We start from the raw sequence: 19,765 nt of genomic DNA, 5'->3' as shown, positions 1-19,765 counted from the left end.
AAAACACCATTACAAGTCCATCATTATTTTTAAAATAATAATTACATTTAGAAAAAAATGTACTTCATTATTGATGTATTTCTAATACATGAAAAGCAGTGTGGTGTAGAGGACAGAACAGAAGTTTTGTATTCAGGAGGATGTGGGTCTAAGTAGAGACAATGATAAAGATTGGCTTCATGAACATACTTAAATCACCTCTTCATTCACGAAGCAGCTTTCTGAAGTTCTAAGTAGCAAACTATTGATCTGCAGTGAGAAAAACAGACTCTCTCTAGGAGTTCCTGACAATTATGAAATCACAAACTTGAGTCATTATTGTAATTAGTCACTTATAAGAGGTTTAAATAAAATTCTGAAGACAGCATTTCAAACTCTCAACCTTTTCAGAGCTGGAAAGAGCTTAGTCTAGTCTATCTTTCCCATTTTACAGATGAGGAAACTGAAGACGAAAGCTTAAGTGATACACAGTGACAGAGTTGGGACTAAGGCTAAGGCCTTTTGATTCCCAATGCAGTATGATTTCCACTGCCTCCTTTTTTCCTCTAGAAAGAGAAAATCAGAAAAGAAATTAAAATGTTCTTTTTTAAGGTAAAATATCCCCAAACAAAGCAAAAATCAAAGTACGTTTTTAACATGAAGCTAATATGGTTACAATATTGTTACCAAAGTCCTACTCCTCTGTTAGTGTACCATCTTAAGAAAGAAAGATGACAGTAAGATGTGGGGCCAAGTCCCTTCTACCTGTATTATCATTCTATCAGCCAGAGCCTTTATGATACTAGCTCAGATGTTGACTGTTCTATTTAAATCAGATTTCTTCCCTTCTTGGTGTTGTTCCCTGGAAACAGAATTTAATTTGTAATGACTGCTGGCTACAATTATTAGTTTTCATTAGTTTCACTAAATTGCCTGGTGGAACAGACTAACATGTTCCTCTTAGCACTCAGGGATAATAAATATGCTCACAACACTTATTTAACATTAGAAAAATCAAATGAGGATTTAAAATTGTATTTTCTCCTATCCTTTAAGCTGACTTAATAACAATTCTCTATTAGCCAATTGGAACCAGTATTAAAAATTTATGCTTTTTCTCTTATTAATTTTGACATACAAAAATTCCTTTGTTTCATGGAACAAACCCCCCCCCCACTGTTACATTATTCCTTTCTCATAAATTTGTATTCACTGATATAAGATCACTTTCTCTCACTAAATCTTTATGAATCTGTTTAATTCCTTAAGTCTTCAGTCTTTTTTTGTTTATTTGTATTGGCTAAAGACAAAACGCCTCTGACCTTGAGGAGTTTTTAATTTCACAGGAGATAGAATAAATCAATTAAATTTATCAAACATTTTTAATAAGAAGCTTTTTCATGTAGAACAGTGTGCTAAGCACTGTAGAAGATACAAAGTTTAGGTAAGATGCTTTCATGAAGTTTATGCTCCAGCAAAGAAATACTCATCTCCACATTGCACTTTAAGGTTACAAAGTGCTTAACACACATTATTTCATTTGACCTCCATCAAATCCTGTGAGGCAAATGTTATCAGAAGGGTGGCATGTTCTTCAATTACTGTCATCATCATTTCCCAATCTAGAAACCCAAGGGAATAGAAAAGAAGTGCCCAATGCAGGCAGCAGGCCAGGCAGCTGCCCACAGACTCAGTTCTTCTTACAAATGATGCTGTGACTCACCAAGACGTCAACATAGAGGATCCAGCAGTGCTCCCTGGGGCTGATGCAGAGCGCTGTCAGGTCTATGCTGCCCTTGTTATTAAATATCCGGTAGAGGGTATTAGCAATCTCGGTGCCAAGGTCATCACCCCCTCGACCTTCAAATTCAGGAGTGGCATTGGCTGAGCTATGCAGGGGGACACAAAGGGGAGAACTTTTCAAACATCTGGACAAGGCTGAGCTCTAATCAGCTGAAGCAATTTCTGATCACTCAGAAGCCACATCTGAAGATATTGAGATTAGAAAAAGAACTTCTTTTCTAATCAAATTTCAAATATGCAGAAAGACACCAATTAAGTGCCCATTTTCATTCTCAGAGGCACCTAGTAACTTCTAACAGAGCTCAAAGGACAAAAAAGAAAACCTATGGACAATAGCACCTCGAGTGGCAATAATAAGCATATGCATAATACAGTTGTTCTCTGCAAAGACTGGGAAATAGCATCCAGCTATTTTATCTAACCTTACATATTGCCCCCTCTCTCTCCCTCCCCTTACCCACACTTCCCTTCTGATACACATGTTTGCTTACAAACTAACTGAAATTTCAAACATCTTGCTCAAAAATTCCTTTGTTTATCCCCATTGTAACATAGGTAGGTACAAGAAGAATCTTTAAATAAAAATAGGTTGAAACATTTTATAACTCAGTTATTCTAATTATATATATCAGACTATTATCCTTCACCAGAGCTAGAATTTAAAAACCACAAGAGAAACATAGAGCAACTTTGTTATTGTACTCATTGCCTTCTACCTAATTCAGGAATCAAGATTTGCAGAGAAACTCATTTACAGCTAAGTAATCAAGTCCTCAGGGATGAAGTTTATTTTGCTTTGCTATCAAAAACATCTTTATAATTTAAATACTAGCAAACAATAGTACACTCATAGGGGCAATTAGGTAGCTCTGTGGAAAGAGATGGTAGGTCCTAGGTTCAAATTTAACCTCAGACCTATCCCGTGTGACCCTGGCCAAGTCCCATAACCAAATTGCCTATCCTTTACTGCTCTTCTGCTTGGAACCCATACTAATTAAATTAAAATGTCTGACTTTACTTGAGTAACAGAATCCTCTGGTATTGAAGTCAACTCAACAAAGGTTTATTATATACTACTCCCTACCTAGCTACCTTCACTGTAGCTGAACTGAGTGGAAAAGAGAGAGAGCTGAAGGGCATTTCAAGGTTTAGATAACACCGTAACTCTTTCTGGACACTAGGAAATTAACTATTCCTTTCTCATAATTATCTAAATCAGTGCATCATATAACAGAATCTGTTGAATTCTGAAATTTATTTTGAAAATCGCTATTCTGTAAAGCTGTATCCAAAAACAAATGGACAAGAGGTAATTTTTTTCATTTTTAAATAACTGGCTAAATACAAAGAAGCAAACCTTCCCATTCAAAGTATCATAGCCTTCCTCTCTAGCTAGTGGTAGTGATTGGGGGAGGGGAGGTAGAGATGGGTATGGTTGAGTTGGCTATTTTTAATCCTCTACAAAATCTGTGGCATACATAGAAAATACCCTTGAAATAAATACTCTTGGTTACATGAAGTTTAGAAGGAGACATGGATAAGCAGGATAGCTTTGAAACTAATTTCTTCCATGTATTTTTTTAAAGCTCTATATAATCAGTTTCAAATATAATTCTCTTTTCCCTATTCAGTTTATGGAAAAAATTAATATTTGTCAAAATGAGAGTAACAAAAAAGAAAATTTTTTAAAATAAAGAACACTGGTAACTCAGGGAGAAGAAAAGCCTGGCACACAGTAGGCACCATAGAAATGTTTGTTGAATAAATGACTGACTTCGATTGATTGAACCAATGCTTCTTTACGACTGCTAAATTCCCCTGACTACTTTGGCTAGTAGGAACACAAATTTCATTGAAAATGCAAATAATCATCCCACTGCTAGGCATATATCTAAAGGAGGTTAGATAGAAAGGTCTCATCTATACCAATATATTAGCATTTTCTGGTGGGAAAAAACTAAATGCCCTTTGATTTGGCAATGACTAAACAAAAAAGGTGCATTATAATGGAATATTACTGAGCAATCAAAAACAATGAATATGGAGAATATATTGAATTATTATTTTAACTAACGAATTTATAAGAAAAGTGAAGGAAGCAGAATCAGGAAAATGTACTCAATGATTACAACATAAATGGAAAGAACAAAACTAAAAACACCAGACAACTGAACATTGTGCAATTATAATGACCAGGTGTAGCTCAAAAGAGATAAAACAATGTACCGCTCTTCCTTCTTCACAGGTGTGGAACACTGAATGTGAGTGATGTGTTGATTTGTTTTGCTGTACTGCTCCCCCCACCCTTTTCTATTATTTTTTCAAAGTGATAATTCTCTGAGGGAAGGATGTATGATAAAAAAAATGATGTAAAAACAAAAGACATAAGTAAAACTTTATATTTAAAAAAGAAAAGAAAATCCAAGTAATTATGGTCCAGATTATAAAGAAAATAAAATAAAAGCTATACTTCCTAATTCCAAAAATTATGCATCAGCATTCTGTGCTAAAACAAGTTTCCTCTTAAAATTTTACATCTCAATGGTCAGAGAATTATGTATTGCTTATACTCAGTGGTAAATGAAAGAAGCACAATCCTAAAATCACAAGTTGAGAGCTAGAAAAGGACCTGAGAAGATGCCTGGTCCAATCCCTTAACTTAACAGAAGAAGAAATAGAGGCCCAAAAATGTTAAGTATTTGCCCAGTTTCAAATCGCTAATAAGAACTGTGGGAGGTGAACCCAGATTTCCTGATTCCAAGTCCAGAATTAATCTATCAGGTCATATTGCCTCTTAACAAGATAAGGAACAGCAAACTTACTTGTCCAGTGCCAGACAAAAGTCTGTGAAAATGAGAAAGTTATGTTTTAAAGTGCCCATCATATAAAAGGACACCATCATATAAAACATTATTATCTCCCAAACTGTGGGTTTTACTGTTTCCACAATTAGTAACACGTTAATACTACTCCCGCAAAGTGCTCCTACAAGAAACACTGAAAGGAAAAGGAAAGAAATAAGACCAGGCTGGTGAAAATATTAATATTGTAGGAAAATTTACCCCCAGCTATACTTCCCTTTACTGGTTTTGCTATTCTTTTTTCTTATCTACCCAATTTTTCCTGCTCCTATTCTTACCATCTAACAAATTTTTTTTTGAAAGTCTGTCTGTTCCCTCATGCTTCCTTAGAAAACTGGTTATCTCTGAAATGTTTGCCATGAGAATCAGATATTCTCTCATTAGTTCCTTTCAAAAATACTGTATACAGAGTCACAAAATGTAAAATAAATGATTTTGACTATATCAAATTAAAAAGTTTTTGTACAAACAAAACCAATGTAACCAAAATCAGAAGGGTAGCAACAAATTGGGAAACAATCTTCATAAAAACCTCTGACAAAGGTTTAATTAGTCAACTTTACAAAGAGCTAAATTAATTGTACAAAAAAGTCAAGCCATTCTCCAATTGATAAATGGGCAAGGGACATGAACAGGCAGTTCTCAGATAAAGAAATCAAAACTATTAATAAGCACATGAAAAAGTGCTCTACATCTCTTATAATCAGAGAGATGCAAATCAAAACAACCCTGAGGTATCACCTCACACCTAGCAGATTGGCTAACATGACAGCAAAGGAAAGTAATGAATGCTGGAGGGGATGTGGCAAAGTAGGGACATTAATTCATTGCTGGTGGAGTTGTGAACTGATCCAACCATTCTGGAGGGCAATTTGGAACTATGTCCAAAGGGCGATAAAAGACTGTCTGCCCTTTGATTCAGCCATAGCACTGCTGGGCTTGTACCCCAAAGACATAATAAGGAAAAAGACTTGTAGAATATTCATAGCTGCACTCTTTGTGGTGGCCAAAAATTGGAAAATGAGGGGATGCCCTTCAATCAGGGAATGGCTGAACAAATTGTGGTGTGTGTTGGTGATGGAATACTATTGTGCTAAAAGGAATAATAAAGTGGAGGAATTCCATGGAGACTGGAACAACCTCCAGGAAGTGATGCAGAGCGAAAGGAGAAGAACCAGGAGAACATTGTACACAGAGACTGATACACTGTGGTACAATCGAAGGTAATGGACTTCTCCATTAGGGTCAATGCAATGTCCCTGAACAATCTGCAGGGATCTAAAAAACACTATCCACAAGCAGAAGATAAACTGTGGGAGTAAAAACACCGATGAAAAGCAACTGCTTGACTACAGGGGTTGAAGGGATATGACTGAGGAGAGACTCTAAATGAACACTCTAATGCAAATATCAACAACATGGAAATGGGTTTGAATCAAGAACACATGTGATACCCAGTGGAATTGCTCGTGGGCTATGGGAGAGGTGGTGGGAGGGGGGAAGGGAAGAAAAGAAAATGATCTTTGTTTCCAATGAATAATGTTTGGAAATGACCAAATAAAAATAAAAAAAATTTTTTTAATTAAAAAAAATACTGTATACAAAAGAATAAAGGTTCAGAGGTCATTTAAATGATTCAATTTTCTTTTCTCAGGATGAAATGTATGGCAGTGTCATATCTCTATAGGAAATAAACTATTTTGAAAACTTTTGCACACTAATGTACTATTGAGCTTAGTTCAGCCATTCTGAAAAGTAATTTGGAACTTTGCCCTAAAATTGCAAAATTGTATAAACTCTTTGATTCATTTGTACCTCCACTAGATCTTTACCCAAAGAAATCAAAGAAAAAGGAAAAGAACCCATATGTCCAAAAATATTTCTCACAGCTCATCTCATAAGAAATTATAACTGAGAACTAAAAGGGTGTCACCTATTAGTGAATGACTAAACAAACTGTAGATATAGAGGAGATGGAATAATTATAATATAAGGGAATATGTGGAATAATAACATAAGATAATGGAACAACACAAATGGTACACTTTCACAATGGCAACATTATAGGGGAAGAAACTTTAAAAAACTTTAGAGCTTTGATTAAACACAATAATAAACTCTCCTACCAGAAAGGTAATTCACTTAAAAATCAATAAATAATAACATCAATGATAATAAAATGATAACATTTATATAGCTTCTTTCTGGCAGACACTAAGTAAGCATTTTACAAAATTAAATTTATTTAATTATTTAAATGATCTAATGAAACGGCAAACTTAAGAGTCTCTTTTGTTGACCATGTATGTTTCTTATAAGAATTTGTTTTGTCCCCCTCAAATTGTTCTACTGGGGTGGGGGTGAAGGGAATAAAGAGAAGACAGATAGAAGGAAAGAGAATAAAAACTTGTCAATAAAAGTTCCCAGACAAAAGCAGGAAAAATAAAGGTATTGCAGATCTTATTCTCCTTGTTTTGAGGAGCACAGATTCAGAGTCAGAAAGGACCTTCAAGGTCATGTCACCCGACCCCTTCATTCATAATTGTCATAAAATAAATGTCATAAAACTTGGGAAAAGACGTGACTTCTGGTCTTTCTGAGTCCAAATCCAGTGCCATATCCACTATGCCATGCTGCCTACCCTGTTTTAAACTTCACAAAAGATCTTTCACATACAACATCATTTCATCTGAGCCTCACAAAAACTTCTATGTGGTAGAAAGGACAGATGATATGATTCTCACTTTACAGATGAGGAAATTGAGGTCCAGAAAGATCAATTGGGGGGGTCCTACAAAGGTAAAATAACTAGTTTATTGGAAGAGTTAGGTCTGGAATCCAAACCACTGGAATTGTAGTCATACAATACCAGAGTGCAAAGTTAGTTTGTCTGAGGGAAAAAAAAAAGATTACTTTGTGCATCTGCCTTTTTAGATGGTGTCAATCTTTTACAAATATCCTATCTGTACTAACCAGTCCACAAAGAATTCCAAGTAGCCTTCATTTGGTCTTTCCAATCTTGGTGTTCCCATTTCTGCTTTGACCCCAACCAGGATATCAGTATGCCCCTGTAAAAATGCATTTGAGATATACATTACTGGAATGTGAAAGTACCCACAAGCCAAGCAGCATTTATTTATTCACTCATTAAGCAACTCTCAAGAACTATGCTAGTGCTGAAGGACACACACAATTCAGATAAAACACAAGCCCTGCCTCTGTCACAAAATAATCATAGTTCCCAATATTATATTGATAAGCACTTTAGAACAAAATGTTACATGAGGTCTAAGGGGAAAGGGTGGTCTTACTCATGAGTCAGATCAGAGAAGGTTTCATTAAGGAAGTCTCATGAGTTAAACATTAAAGAACTGGTAGGAACCAAATCTACAGGTCGAGAGAGAGAGAATCTATTCGGGGAACATGAGCAAAAGAACAGAGGCAGGAAAGTGCAGTGTTTCAGAGGCTGGAGCTTAGAATATGAAGAAAAGAATCCTTGAGTTATTTGTGCAGTGCTTTGGAGTTTGCAAAGTACTCCATACATTATTTCATTTGAACATCATCTTACAGATGCTGAAACAGGCTGAGAGAGGTTAAGAATCACCCCAGGAATGGGTCACTAAGTTCTGCAGGCCTCAACTTCCTCATTTGTAAAATACAGAAGATGAGCACCAACCTCATAATGTGGTTGGACCCAATATGTCTGTAAAATGTTCTGCAGATCTTAAAGTGTTAAAATAAATGTAAGTTACTATTTTTAAGTGGCCATCTGAAGAAGTGTCTACTGAATCTGTAAAGATAACTGGACAACTCCAGGGACCTGGTGGGCCTCAGTAAATAACTACAAATGATGAATAGGAAAGGCAATGACTCCAACGTCCCATACATTTCCACCATAAATCATGACAACACAAAGCATCAAATGTCATTTTACTCACAAGCTTGACTCTTGCAGACCCACTGGTATTGGATACCACATCTGTTTCCACTTCAGCACAACGGTAGTCTTCACAGCCTCGACCATCCACCCGTAGATCTTCCTAAGTGTCATAACCACGATACTGTCAGCTTTGCTACAACACTGAACCAAATAAACTAATTCAAGTGTATGTGTATGTATGTATCTATAGATGGCTAAATAGAAATTTGGAATATCATTTTGAGGAAGGGCCCTCCAAAACCCCTTTATGGCTTATAAAAGTTTTACATATTATCTCAGGTGGTAATTGAAGTTAAGTAAGATAAAAGGAAGTCAGTTAACAGAGGAACTTTATTCAACAATGTTAATGAAAGTAATTCATCAAAGGAGTCAACAAAAAAGTCAACTAAGTCACTTTTTCCATTAGTTTCACTGCTCTCCTCCCTTTCCTGACATCAATGAAATACTTTAAGATTTTGCTTCAAGAAAGGAAAATCACGGGGCACCTGTATGGCTCAGTGGAGTGAGAGCCAGGCCTAGAGATGGAAGGTCCTAGGTTCGAATCTGGCCTCAGATACTTCCCAGTTGTGTGACCCTGGGCAAGTCACTTAACCCCCATTGCCTAGCCCTTACCACTCTTCTGCCTTAGAACCAATACACAGTATTTTTTTTAAACCATAACCTTCTGCCTTGGAAAATGGTTCCAAGACAGAAGGTAAGGATTTAAAAAAAAAGAAAGCAAAATCAACAATGTATAAGTAATGTACCTAGTTAAGAAAGACTATGGAGCTTATGAGGCAATAACTTTCATAAGTCCAGCTATGGCTTTATCAAATCCATGACCTAAGAATGGATTCTTAATTTCCTTCAAGTGCCATATACATCAGTGATTGAACCTGGAATAGATCATATCCTCAACACTTCAATGGATCTGAGATTTCATTGATGTGGTTATTTCTTCCTAGTACTGATACAGATCATAATTCAGTCATGCCTTCTTTTAAAAATTGTTTTCACTGAAACATTTTTTACATCACCTTCATTTCTAAATATTTTCCTCCACTACAGAGCAATATTATGTCACAAAGAATAAAGAAAGGAAAAACAGCACTGGAACAAAACTAATCAACATATCAAACAAATCTGACAGCATATGCAGTGGTTTCACAGTCCTTGTCCTTCCCTTTTGCAAAGACAATAGGCCTGCCTACCCTGTGCCCATAAAATGTGATTTTTACCTATAAATCCCTCAGAGCTCTCTCTTGGTTTCCTTTTAATATTTCCTAGATAAAAATGTGACAAAACCTCTGATATTACAGGAAAAGAAACCTATTCCACATAATCTGCTAAGTTGTCCAATAATGGTCAACCTCAAGATGTAGTGATCTCCCTTGTCACTTGAAGAGACTTAAGCAAAGGCTTAAGCAGAGGCTTGATAACCTCCAGTCAAGGATGGCATATTGAATTAAAGGTTGACTCTAGATGGGCCTGACGACTCTTTCACCTCTTAACTTCAGACAAGTTGAAGGATACAGAATAAACTCACATAAATCATCAGCATGACTGTATATCAATAAAACCTACCAGGAAGAGATTCTATTTAGAACAAATACAGAATATCTAAAATACTCAAGAGTCTAACTACCAATATATATTTACAAATATAAAATACTTTATGTGTGGAAACTGTGGTGATGGAAGTCACTCCCTAAGTTTGTCCTACCCCACACACCCCATATGGATGTAGGGGCATGGAAGATAAAAGGCGTGGGGCAGATCTCTCTGACTCTGTCTCTGTCTCTCTCTGAGTTGGTGCTGGAGGGCTTTTGAGGGCTAAGCGGGTTAGGGATTTCAGAGTAGGCATTTTTCTAGATAGGTGAGATTTTCTGTCCCCTTCCTTCATTTCCCTTTTTGATATATCTCCATTTTAATTAAAATTACACTGTTAAGAACTACTAACAGACTCCTGATTTAAGAGTAAATTTTATAATGATGACCATAATGTTTTATTAATATTTAATAATTTTACTTTTCATTTATTACAAAACAAATACCTAAGTAATGGCAGAAATATTAGTTCCATATGGTAGGCTGACAAAATGGAATTTTAAAAATGTAATATAGTTTTAAAAAATAGATAAAGGTTGAATGACTTGCCTAGGGGTCACACAGCCAAATGTTTAAGACCAGATCTGAACTTGGAGATCCTAACTTTGGGAGAGGCCCAGCAGCACTCCATCCATTTTGCCATTTCTTCAGAGCCATAATGATTAAACTGTCAAAGGATTTTGCAGAATTAGAAAAAGAAAAAGAAAATTCTTCAGAAGGGAAAAAATGCCCCGAATCTTAAGGAAATAATTGAAAAAGCATTGAAAGGAAGAGGGTCTAGCAGTACCAAATTTTAAACTACACTACAAAGTAATAATCACCAAAACAATTTTGATATTATTTAAGAAACAGAGGTCAGTGAGTAGAAATAGATTAGGTAGACAACATACAAAAGTCAACGAACACAGTAGCTCAGGGTTCAACTACTGAAGATTAAGAACTCACTACTTGACAAAAACTGCTGGGAAAACTTTTGAGGCAGTCTGTACAAATGAAATATAGTTCAACAGACATACCATATACCAAGATAAGCTGAATATCAATTGGGTATGAGACCTACATATAAAAAGATCACAATATTAACAAACAAGAAGGACAAGGGAGAAAAATTATCTTTGAGCTCTATGGATAGGAGAAGAGCTCAACCAATCAAAGGGAAAGAATGGAATGCAGAAACAAACTGTTATGATAACACAGTTTTAGCACAAGGAAATCTAATAAATTAAAAAGTTAACTTGGGAAATATTTTTGCAATAAGTTTCTTTGATAAAGGTATGATTTCCAAGATATACAAGGAGCTCATTCAAATTATAAGAATTACTGCCTAATTAATAAATAAATGGTTGAAGGATATTAAGTAGTTGTCTAATCAACTCAAGATATTAAAAGCCTTATAAAAAAATCTCTAGTCTACTAATAGAGAAAAGCAAATTAAAATAACTCTGAGGTTCCATCTTTCATCCATAGATAAGCAAAGCTTTCCAAAAAAAAGAAATGACAACCCTGCTTAGCACAATGATCAGGCTTTAGTCATCTCTAGTCATCTCACTTGTTTCCACTACTGTTGGTTGGTCTTTCTGCATCAAATCTCTCCTCACTCCAGTCCATATTCACATCCAGTCCTCAGCTGTTCCATAAACTCCAATGGCTCCCCATTGACTCCAGGATCAAATATAAAATCCTTTGTGGTATCCAAAGCCCTTCAGAACCTGGCCACAACCTTCCCAGTGTTCTTGCACCTCATCCCAAAGCCCAACACATTTTTCTATCTAGTGGCATGGTCTCCTTGCTATTTTAAACAAGAACCAGTCTCCAGACTCCAGGCATTTTTCCTGACAATGTCTCTGGTCTCAAAACACTATCCCTCTGGCTTCTGGCTTCTTTAAAATCTTAGCTAAAATTTTACCTCCTATTAGAAGACCTTCCTAATCCCCTTAATGCTAGGGCTCTATTGATTATCTGTGATTTTTCCTACATACAGCTTGTTTGTGCAGTTGTTTTTATGTTATCTCCCTCATTAGAAAATTATTCTCGTGACAGTAGGGACTGAGTTTTTATGCCTTTCTCATATTCCCAGGACCTAGCACAAAATAGAAGTTCATTAAATGCATATAGATTGATTACAGGGGGCTGAAAATGGAGAATGTAAGGCATACTTCTGGACATGAACAAGGTGGGAATTTGTTTTGCTTGACTATGCTTATGTTACAATTATGACATTTTTCCAAGTGGAGAATGGGGTGGGAGGAAAAATGAAATGTGTGATAAGTAAAAAAAAAGTATGTCCATGAAAAAAAATTAAATACACAAAGGGATAAATTCTATATTCTAGGAATTCAAAGGCTGCCCTGAGGACTCAGAATATTTTGAATACAATTTGCTTATAAAAATAGCAGCTTAATGAAGCTTCTGACTGCTCTCTCATATCTGTGATACTGATTCAGGATATCAACTTTGAAATACAGGTTAAGATCTGATTTTTTTATTAGAGCCCTAATTTTATAATCATACTATTTCTATAAACTAAAAGGATGTAAATCTAAAAAAAGGCAAAAGATAAGTATTATACCCCTAATTCTGAGAGTAAACTTTATTTCTGGACAATTTTGCTTTGAGGAATTGAAGTTAACAAATAATTCTAATAATGAACTTTTTCCCCAATAAATAAATACATATAAACCCAGAAAATTAGAAAGCCCAGTAAATCAAAGCTGGAAAATCCAATCCAGTTTTTATCAGAGTTTTTGTGTCTCTGGCAGTAACATTTTGTTTGACTGAGTCAAATGGTTTTTACAAAAACTCAGCATTCTGGGATACCTTTTAGTCAATCTTAAAAAAGTCTGTTATAGAATACTATTTTCCTTCCCTTCTTATTCTTCCTTTCTAGAATGTCTTCATTGACCACTTATTCTTCATAAAATTTTTTGCAGAGATGACAAAATAGACAAACTAAAAGTTACTGATACCAGATAAATGCTAACTAAATCATCTTTATTCCCCACTACCTCCAAAGTTTTGGTATCCTCACCCCTTTCAGAAAACTTGAGATTTGATCCCTTAATGCCCTCTAAATCATATCTCCTCTTTTTATGTACACCTGATCTATAGTTTGGCCAATTTCCACATCTTTGTTTTCTTTAGAAAACATTTTGGAAGCACATTAGTAAAAGTTCAAACTTGTTGGTTTCACTATCACTGATGAAGAAAAGAGATCTTTACAGATTTTTTTTTCATCCATTTGTTGTCCTTTCAATTTCATCCTTAAATGCTCCATCAGGATGATATATTCTGAAGAACTTTAACAACTTGGCAACTTTTTAAAGGGGGAAAAGGAGGATTTGGAAGGAGAAACTGTCCCACTTTGCGCATTTGTGTGTGAATGAAAAATATGATTGTCCTACAGGAAAAAAAAAAGGAAAAAATGTAGTTAGGGACTTAAAAGGAGCCCTTCCATCTCTTCTTGAAGCTATTACAATCCAACATGAATTGCATACATGATACAAGAAATGAAACTTTCCTTCAGAAGGTGCAAAACTGTACTGATTTGTACTAAGTTACTGGGCAAAAGTTAGTCTAAGTTAGTAAAGTCTGTTACAAAATAAAACTTTGTTTCTCAATATACATTATATAGTAACTCTAATTAGACTAACCAGTTATTTCCATACAGAAGACCTATATAAAATTGCTTTAATATAGAGACACAAATAGCTTTTCAAACAATCTTTAACAACATACCAGGATTTTCCAAAATTATTTGGCCTTGAAATGAACAAAAAAGTACTATGATTACCATGAACAAAACACTGTTCTAGTAAACACTGGGGATAGAAACAGAAAGTTCACATTCTAACAGTGGGAGACAACAGAGGAAGTTTCAGTCGCACAGCCCAATAATCTTTATAGTATAACAAGGTATGTTGTAGCATTATTTCCACTGATAAAAAACATGTCCATTTCTGTTGTTGTATCACTTGGTGATGCCAGACCCTAGAGTGAGTTTTCCTTCCCCAGTCTTTAGCAACTAAGGTTGTGAAACAAGTTGGACAAAAGCTTTTGCCAGGGCTAGCTAGATAACCCAGTAGAAAGGAGCCTTGCCTAAAGATGGATCCTGGGTTCAAATCCGACCTCAGACCTGTCCTAGACCTGGGCAAGTCACTTAACTCCAATTGCCTAGCCCTTACCACTCTTCTGCTTGGCACTTACACTCAGTATCAATCCTAATAAGGAAAAAAAAGGGGGGAGGAGTTTAGTTTAGTTTAGTTTTGTTTTTTGGTTCAAATTTTTATTTTTTTTCCTCATGGTTACATGATTCATGTTGTCTTCCTCCCCTTTTCCTTCCCCCCACCCAGAGTTGACAAGCAGTTTCACTGGGTTACACATTACCACTCAATACCTATTTTCTATACTATTCGTTTTTATAATAAATAGGAGGGGTTTATTATTTTTAATTTTTATTTATTTTAAAAATATTTTTCCATATTTACATGATTCATTTTCTTTCCCTTCCCCCTCACAGAGCCAACAAGCAATTCCAATGGGTTATACAAATGTTATTACTAAATACCTATTTCCATATTATTCATTTTTGCTATAGAGCAATCTTTTAAAATCAAAACCCCAATTCATATACCCATATATACAAATGAGAGGTTTTAAGTTATATGTTTTTCTTTTGCATTTCTATTCCTATAGTTCTTTCTCTCAATGTGGATAGCAAATTCTTTCTCATAAATCCAGGAAGGGTCTTTTAAAAAAAGTATTTGCCAGGTGTCATCTCCACAAAGGTTGCTCCTCTGGACAATGGCTTTCGGTATGGGCTGGGAGTAGGGCAGGCAGGGTTGAAAGCCCTGCTATTTGTGTATTTCTTGCCCCTCCCTGCCATGAATGGGAATTAGTGATGCTCTCCTTAATATGAAAGCTTCAGAGGTTAAGGACCCACAATTGGGGGAATGCTTCTATTCCAGGAGGTCCTGGGTGAAAGGCCTGGGCTATCTCCACAAAGGTCTGAGGGAAGGTGGTGGTGGCAGTAACTGCTCTTTGACCAGGCTGGCTCATGCCCTGTGCCCCTCCCCTCTCCCCCCAGGATGCCTTCCTGCAGGCTGGCTTGAGCTTGGGTTTAATTATAGTGATGGAACCTATAAATGCTGGGGTTAGTTAACATTTATAGTATCACACGGTTTTGTATCTGAAATCTGAGGAGACCTAAGAGTTCATCTGGTCCAATCTCTTCATTTTAGAGGTGAATGAACTCCTAGGATCCATGGAGGTCTTGCCTATGGTTACATAAATAGTATATATTAAAAGCAGAGTTTGAACCCAGGTCTTCTGACACTAAAACTAGCATCCCACCTGCCTTTTCTTACCATGTCACTGACATAACTACAATGTCATGAAGGAACACTGATCCAGCATTTCAAAACCATGTGAAGTCATGTAAGAAAAGTTACCATATTATAATCTCACTACTGGGGTACACCCTTCCAAAAGTTAAGACAGAAGGAAATATATATACTATACATATATTATATATATGATATATAAATGTTATAGTAGCACTTTGTATAATAGCAAAAATCTAGAAACAAATTACACATAGGTGCCCATCAATTGTGGAATAGCTAAAGAATGGTCTTTGTAATGAAATTATGACATAAGAATTGGATGAAAGAGAGAGAGAGAGAGAGAGAGAGAGAGAGAGAGAGAGAAATTCAGAGAAATATAGGAAGACATACAACTTTCTGGATCACCATCTCTATCCAGACTCCATGGTTTTCTCCTGGGCTCTCCTCTTTGCTTTCTCTACACTTTCTCTTGGGGCTCTCATTAGCTCTCACAAACTCAGAATGGTCTTTTAACTCTGTCCTTCCTTACTCTCCCCTTATCATTTACCAAATCTGGTCCATATAACCTCTGAATGACCAACTCTAAAAGCCACTCATTGACAAACATCATCTTTGCTCTGGACTCTTGCAAGTCTCTTAATGGTCTCCCTGGCTCTCATCCTCAAAGCTGCCCCAAGTAACAAGTCTTTAAAAGGAGAGAGATTATGTCCATTTCACTTTCCTGCTCAAGAAGCTCCAGAATTAAAACTACAACAAACTTTTCTGTTTGGCATTTAACGACCTTCACAATCAGACCTAAATCAATCATTCCAGACTGCTGCTAGGGATGCTTGGTCTTCTGGAAGCCTTTGGTGGAATGATGGACCCTTCCTCAGTTAGTGTCCAAATCATGACTTTTTCTTTACTGGTAATATGTTGTTTTAAGCTAGTTGGTGTCAGAGGCTGTTTCATGTTTCTCTTGGTATGTCTAGCCCTGAGTTCATAGTAGGTACTTAACAAATGTTCCCTGAAGTGAATTAATGAGGGCTGAACAAAGCACAATCAGAAGACCAGATGACCCCGGAGATTCTTTCAAATTTTCTGATTTTAACATATATGATACAATGCCTACTCTAGCACAAACCTAAAGGTAAAAGGCACCTGAATTTAGATTAAATACACTTCCCTACTCAAGAGAAAGTGATAATGGCCTAAGGATGAATAATGTTACATATACTATCAGATGCAAACTTTATGTTGTTTGATTTTGTTTTTCTGGATTTTTTGTAGTTGTTGCTTAGCTCTTTGAAGAGAGGCCTCTATAAGGAAGTAATTGCATTATTAATATTTTTAATTAAAATTTTAAAATATTTCCCAAAGTTTTTCTTAAAAAGAAAATTTTAAAACTGTTTTTATAAATAATAATAAAGTAGAGGGAGGATAAGGAAATTATGAAGCAGGAAAGAAAATTAAACCTATTATCATACTAAAAGCTGCTATATTTAATTTTTTACAAAGATATGAGTTCACATTTAACGCTTTAAAGAAGTAGAATTTGCACTGAAATTCTCTCATGGAATTTCGTTCTTCGTTGTTAACTTGAAATCTCGAGACCCCAAATTTGCCCCAGTTCCTTGAGAGTTCACCCCAGGGGGGTCTCAGACTCACCAGTTTCCCACTGAAAAATACACCTTAAAGTATTTGATAATCCCAGTTTAGGTGGGGCTAGCAGATCTAAGCAAATGCTAAGTACCCTTTTAGTGTTAGAAGTTTCTCCCATAGTATATGATCCATTCCCAACAAGACTTAACACTTATGCAGGAACCATCCTTTTAGTATCCACCCTAAGTAGACCGCTCCCAGATATCCCAGTCTCCTGCTATGATTTCTTTCTCAAGCCTGTAGGCATCCAGTCAGTATAGGCTGGACCTCCCATTTCCTTGTAGCCATGGTAATGTAAATCAATCAAATTTCCAGGTGCTTAGTTCCCCAAAAGGTATATAAATTCCCCAAATTCTATTGTTCTTTGGAGAATTATCTAGTGCAATGATCCGCTCACAGATTCTGTTCCCAGAGTCCCAGAGCCCTTGGCTTGGTGTGGTTTTTAGGCATTTGACTGTGTGGTGGCCAAATATTGAACTCTACTTCTTTCCTGATTAAAGACTTGGTTTTTCTGACTACTTTAGTAGTTCTGTATTTTTCCCAAGGTGACACCGCCATGACATGAGGGCCCCATGTAATACAGAGTTTGAGGAAATAAAGTTGTCTTACAGCCTGTATAAAGGGAACCCCTGCCTCCCAGGGTTGTGAACTGTCTTCGCAATGGATCCATCCCATTAGCTTTGCTAGAACTCTAAGGTCTGGGGTAGAGAGACTTTGATTGATTCCTGAGATGTGATAGACCTGCTCAGAGAGACAGGAAGTGATATGGAAGAAAAGGCCAAAAAAGATGAGACCACAGAGGAGATTGAAGTCCTTAGCTTGAGTTTTCTGGGATTGATTCTTCTACTCAATTCTGCATTGGTGGCTCTGTCGGAAGACATCCTCCTGGGCTGGTAAGACTCTTGCTTTGAACAGACTACCTCACCTCCACAGGGAGATCGGAACCTTGTGGGGATCGAGCTGAAATTCTATGGATCAGACTTTAGAGTGGTAGGCTAGGAAATAAAGTTTCTACTTCCATCTTTCCTTGTTTTTTCTTATACTATATTTATATTAAATTGTTAAAAGCTACTATCATCTTTATGACTTGGAGTTAATTTTATAAACATGACCACAACATTTTTACTATTATTTAACAAAAGCAATTTCTAAATATTACACGTAGCATTTAAATTAATACATATTACATTTATTTTCATTGTTACAAGCCAAAGCCATTAAAAATAGCCTCCACATAATTAAGGGACATGTTTTTGTCATGACTAGAAAGGAAAGGCCATGAGGGATTACCAAGTTTTTCGACACCATATGCCTTGACGACACTGCCAGACAAAATCCCATGAGGGGTAAAATGGACATCTGAACCAAGATGTCCATGTTCCTGTGGTGGTAGTTAAAAGAAGAAAAAATAGGAGGCAACTTGATTAGCTACAACCTCAAACACACCCAACCAAACCTGCTAAAGTGAAAAGCAGTTTTTGGGAAAGGAAATCAAGTGACTAAATTTGGCACATACCAAAAAATCCAATGGAAAACTCTGGTGGTTTGTTTAGTGAAGCTTTCTTAACAGCTTTCCCTTCCACTTCCCCGGCTTCCTAAGGAGGCTGCAAGCCCTTCAGTTGTATAAACTAGAGATTAAAAAGATGGATTGAAGAGCTCTTTGTATTTATCCACTGGCATAAAACTCAACTGGAGGCTAAATTGCTACTCAGGCACTTCAGCAACCTCAGCTATAAAAGAGTTAATAGAAGGCCAGAGGAACAATTGAAAAACAAATTTGCATTAATTTACAAAAGAGAGGAGTACTAATGATCATAGCCAATAAAAAAAAAAACATAAAAGAGTTGGGCAAGCATCTGCAACCCTTTTCAACAGCTTTAAAGAAAGAAGGGGAAGAAAAGAGGAAAGAAGGTGAGAAAAGAGGAAAGGTGACGCTGGCCATAACTCCCAAAGGACAGCCTGAGGAGTGAGGATAACAGAGAAAGGAGAAAATCTTGTTATTATTGGGTGGGTGGGTGTGAGGGTATTTTGGTTTCAGAAATTGACTGCCAACTTTCATTCCAAATAAACCATCTCAACACCTTCTGGTACATTTTGCCAACAGCCATGATCTTTTTCAGACTAACACCTCACGCCTGTGGAATTGGTATTTTTCAAAGAACTCTGACATAGAGGTGGTCATGTTCTATCCTCGAGAGAAACAGCCAGGGATGGATGCCTAAGAGAACTCCGAAGATATTACTTTCTCTCTCTTTCCTTCTCTCTCCTCATCTGTTTCTGTCTCCCTCCCTTCCCCAGAGCCGCCGTCAAAGCGCTTTACAGACATCCTCTTCAGGGACACTCACTAAGCTTTGGAGCTTGCACCCCTCCCAAGGCCTCAGTTTCATCATCTGTAAGAAGGGGAGGTTGACGTTCCTCCCTTCCCGCTCTAAGTCTCCAATCTCTAAAGAGCTACCCTCCAACCCTCAGCCCCGGCCCCCCGAATGCGCGCGCGCGCAGACCCACTGGGCCGCCCCCCTCCCCCCGAGCAGGGGGCGCACGCGCACTGGGGGCACCTAGGAAGGCTGAGGGGAACGAGCCGGCGGCCGGGAGAGGGTCCCGGCCTCGCCTCT

The 19,765-nt window shown here is 36.8% G+C and overlaps 1 protein-coding gene and 1 long non-coding RNA gene across 2 annotated transcripts in view; both read right to left on the bottom strand.

The window, feature by feature from the left end:
• The window catches only part of EXOSC7 (exosome component 7), a 43,595-nt gene that overhangs the window by 23,675 nt on the left and 155 nt on the right, over positions 1–19,765 (bottom strand). Inside the window, exons 2-4 of the mRNA XM_007505062.3 lie at positions 8,582–8,683; positions 7,617–7,711; positions 1,703–1,868 (exon numbers count right to left, since the gene is read on the bottom strand). Of these exons, the coding sequence (XP_007505124.1) occupies positions 1,703–1,868; positions 7,617–7,711; positions 8,582–8,683 (363 nt within the window). The remainder of the gene's footprint in view (positions 1–1,702; positions 1,869–7,616; positions 7,712–8,581; positions 8,684–19,765) is intronic.
• On the bottom strand, positions 14,450–19,672 carry LOC107650191 (uncharacterized). The gene is made up of 2 exons (XR_008912464.1): positions 18,670–19,672; positions 14,450–18,534 (listed from the first exon to the last, which is right to left on the bottom strand). It is a non-coding gene; the product is annotated as an uncharacterized LOC107650191 (long non-coding RNA).

Source organism: Monodelphis domestica, chromosome 5 (assembly GCF_027887165.1).
Source record: "Monodelphis domestica isolate mMonDom1 chromosome 5, mMonDom1.pri, whole genome shotgun sequence".
NCBI classification, from domain to species: Eukaryota; Metazoa; Chordata; class Mammalia; order Didelphimorphia; family Didelphidae; genus Monodelphis; species Monodelphis domestica.
The sequence above is the reverse complement of the archived record's forward strand: the minus strand, read 5'-3'. Positions and strand labels throughout refer to the sequence as shown.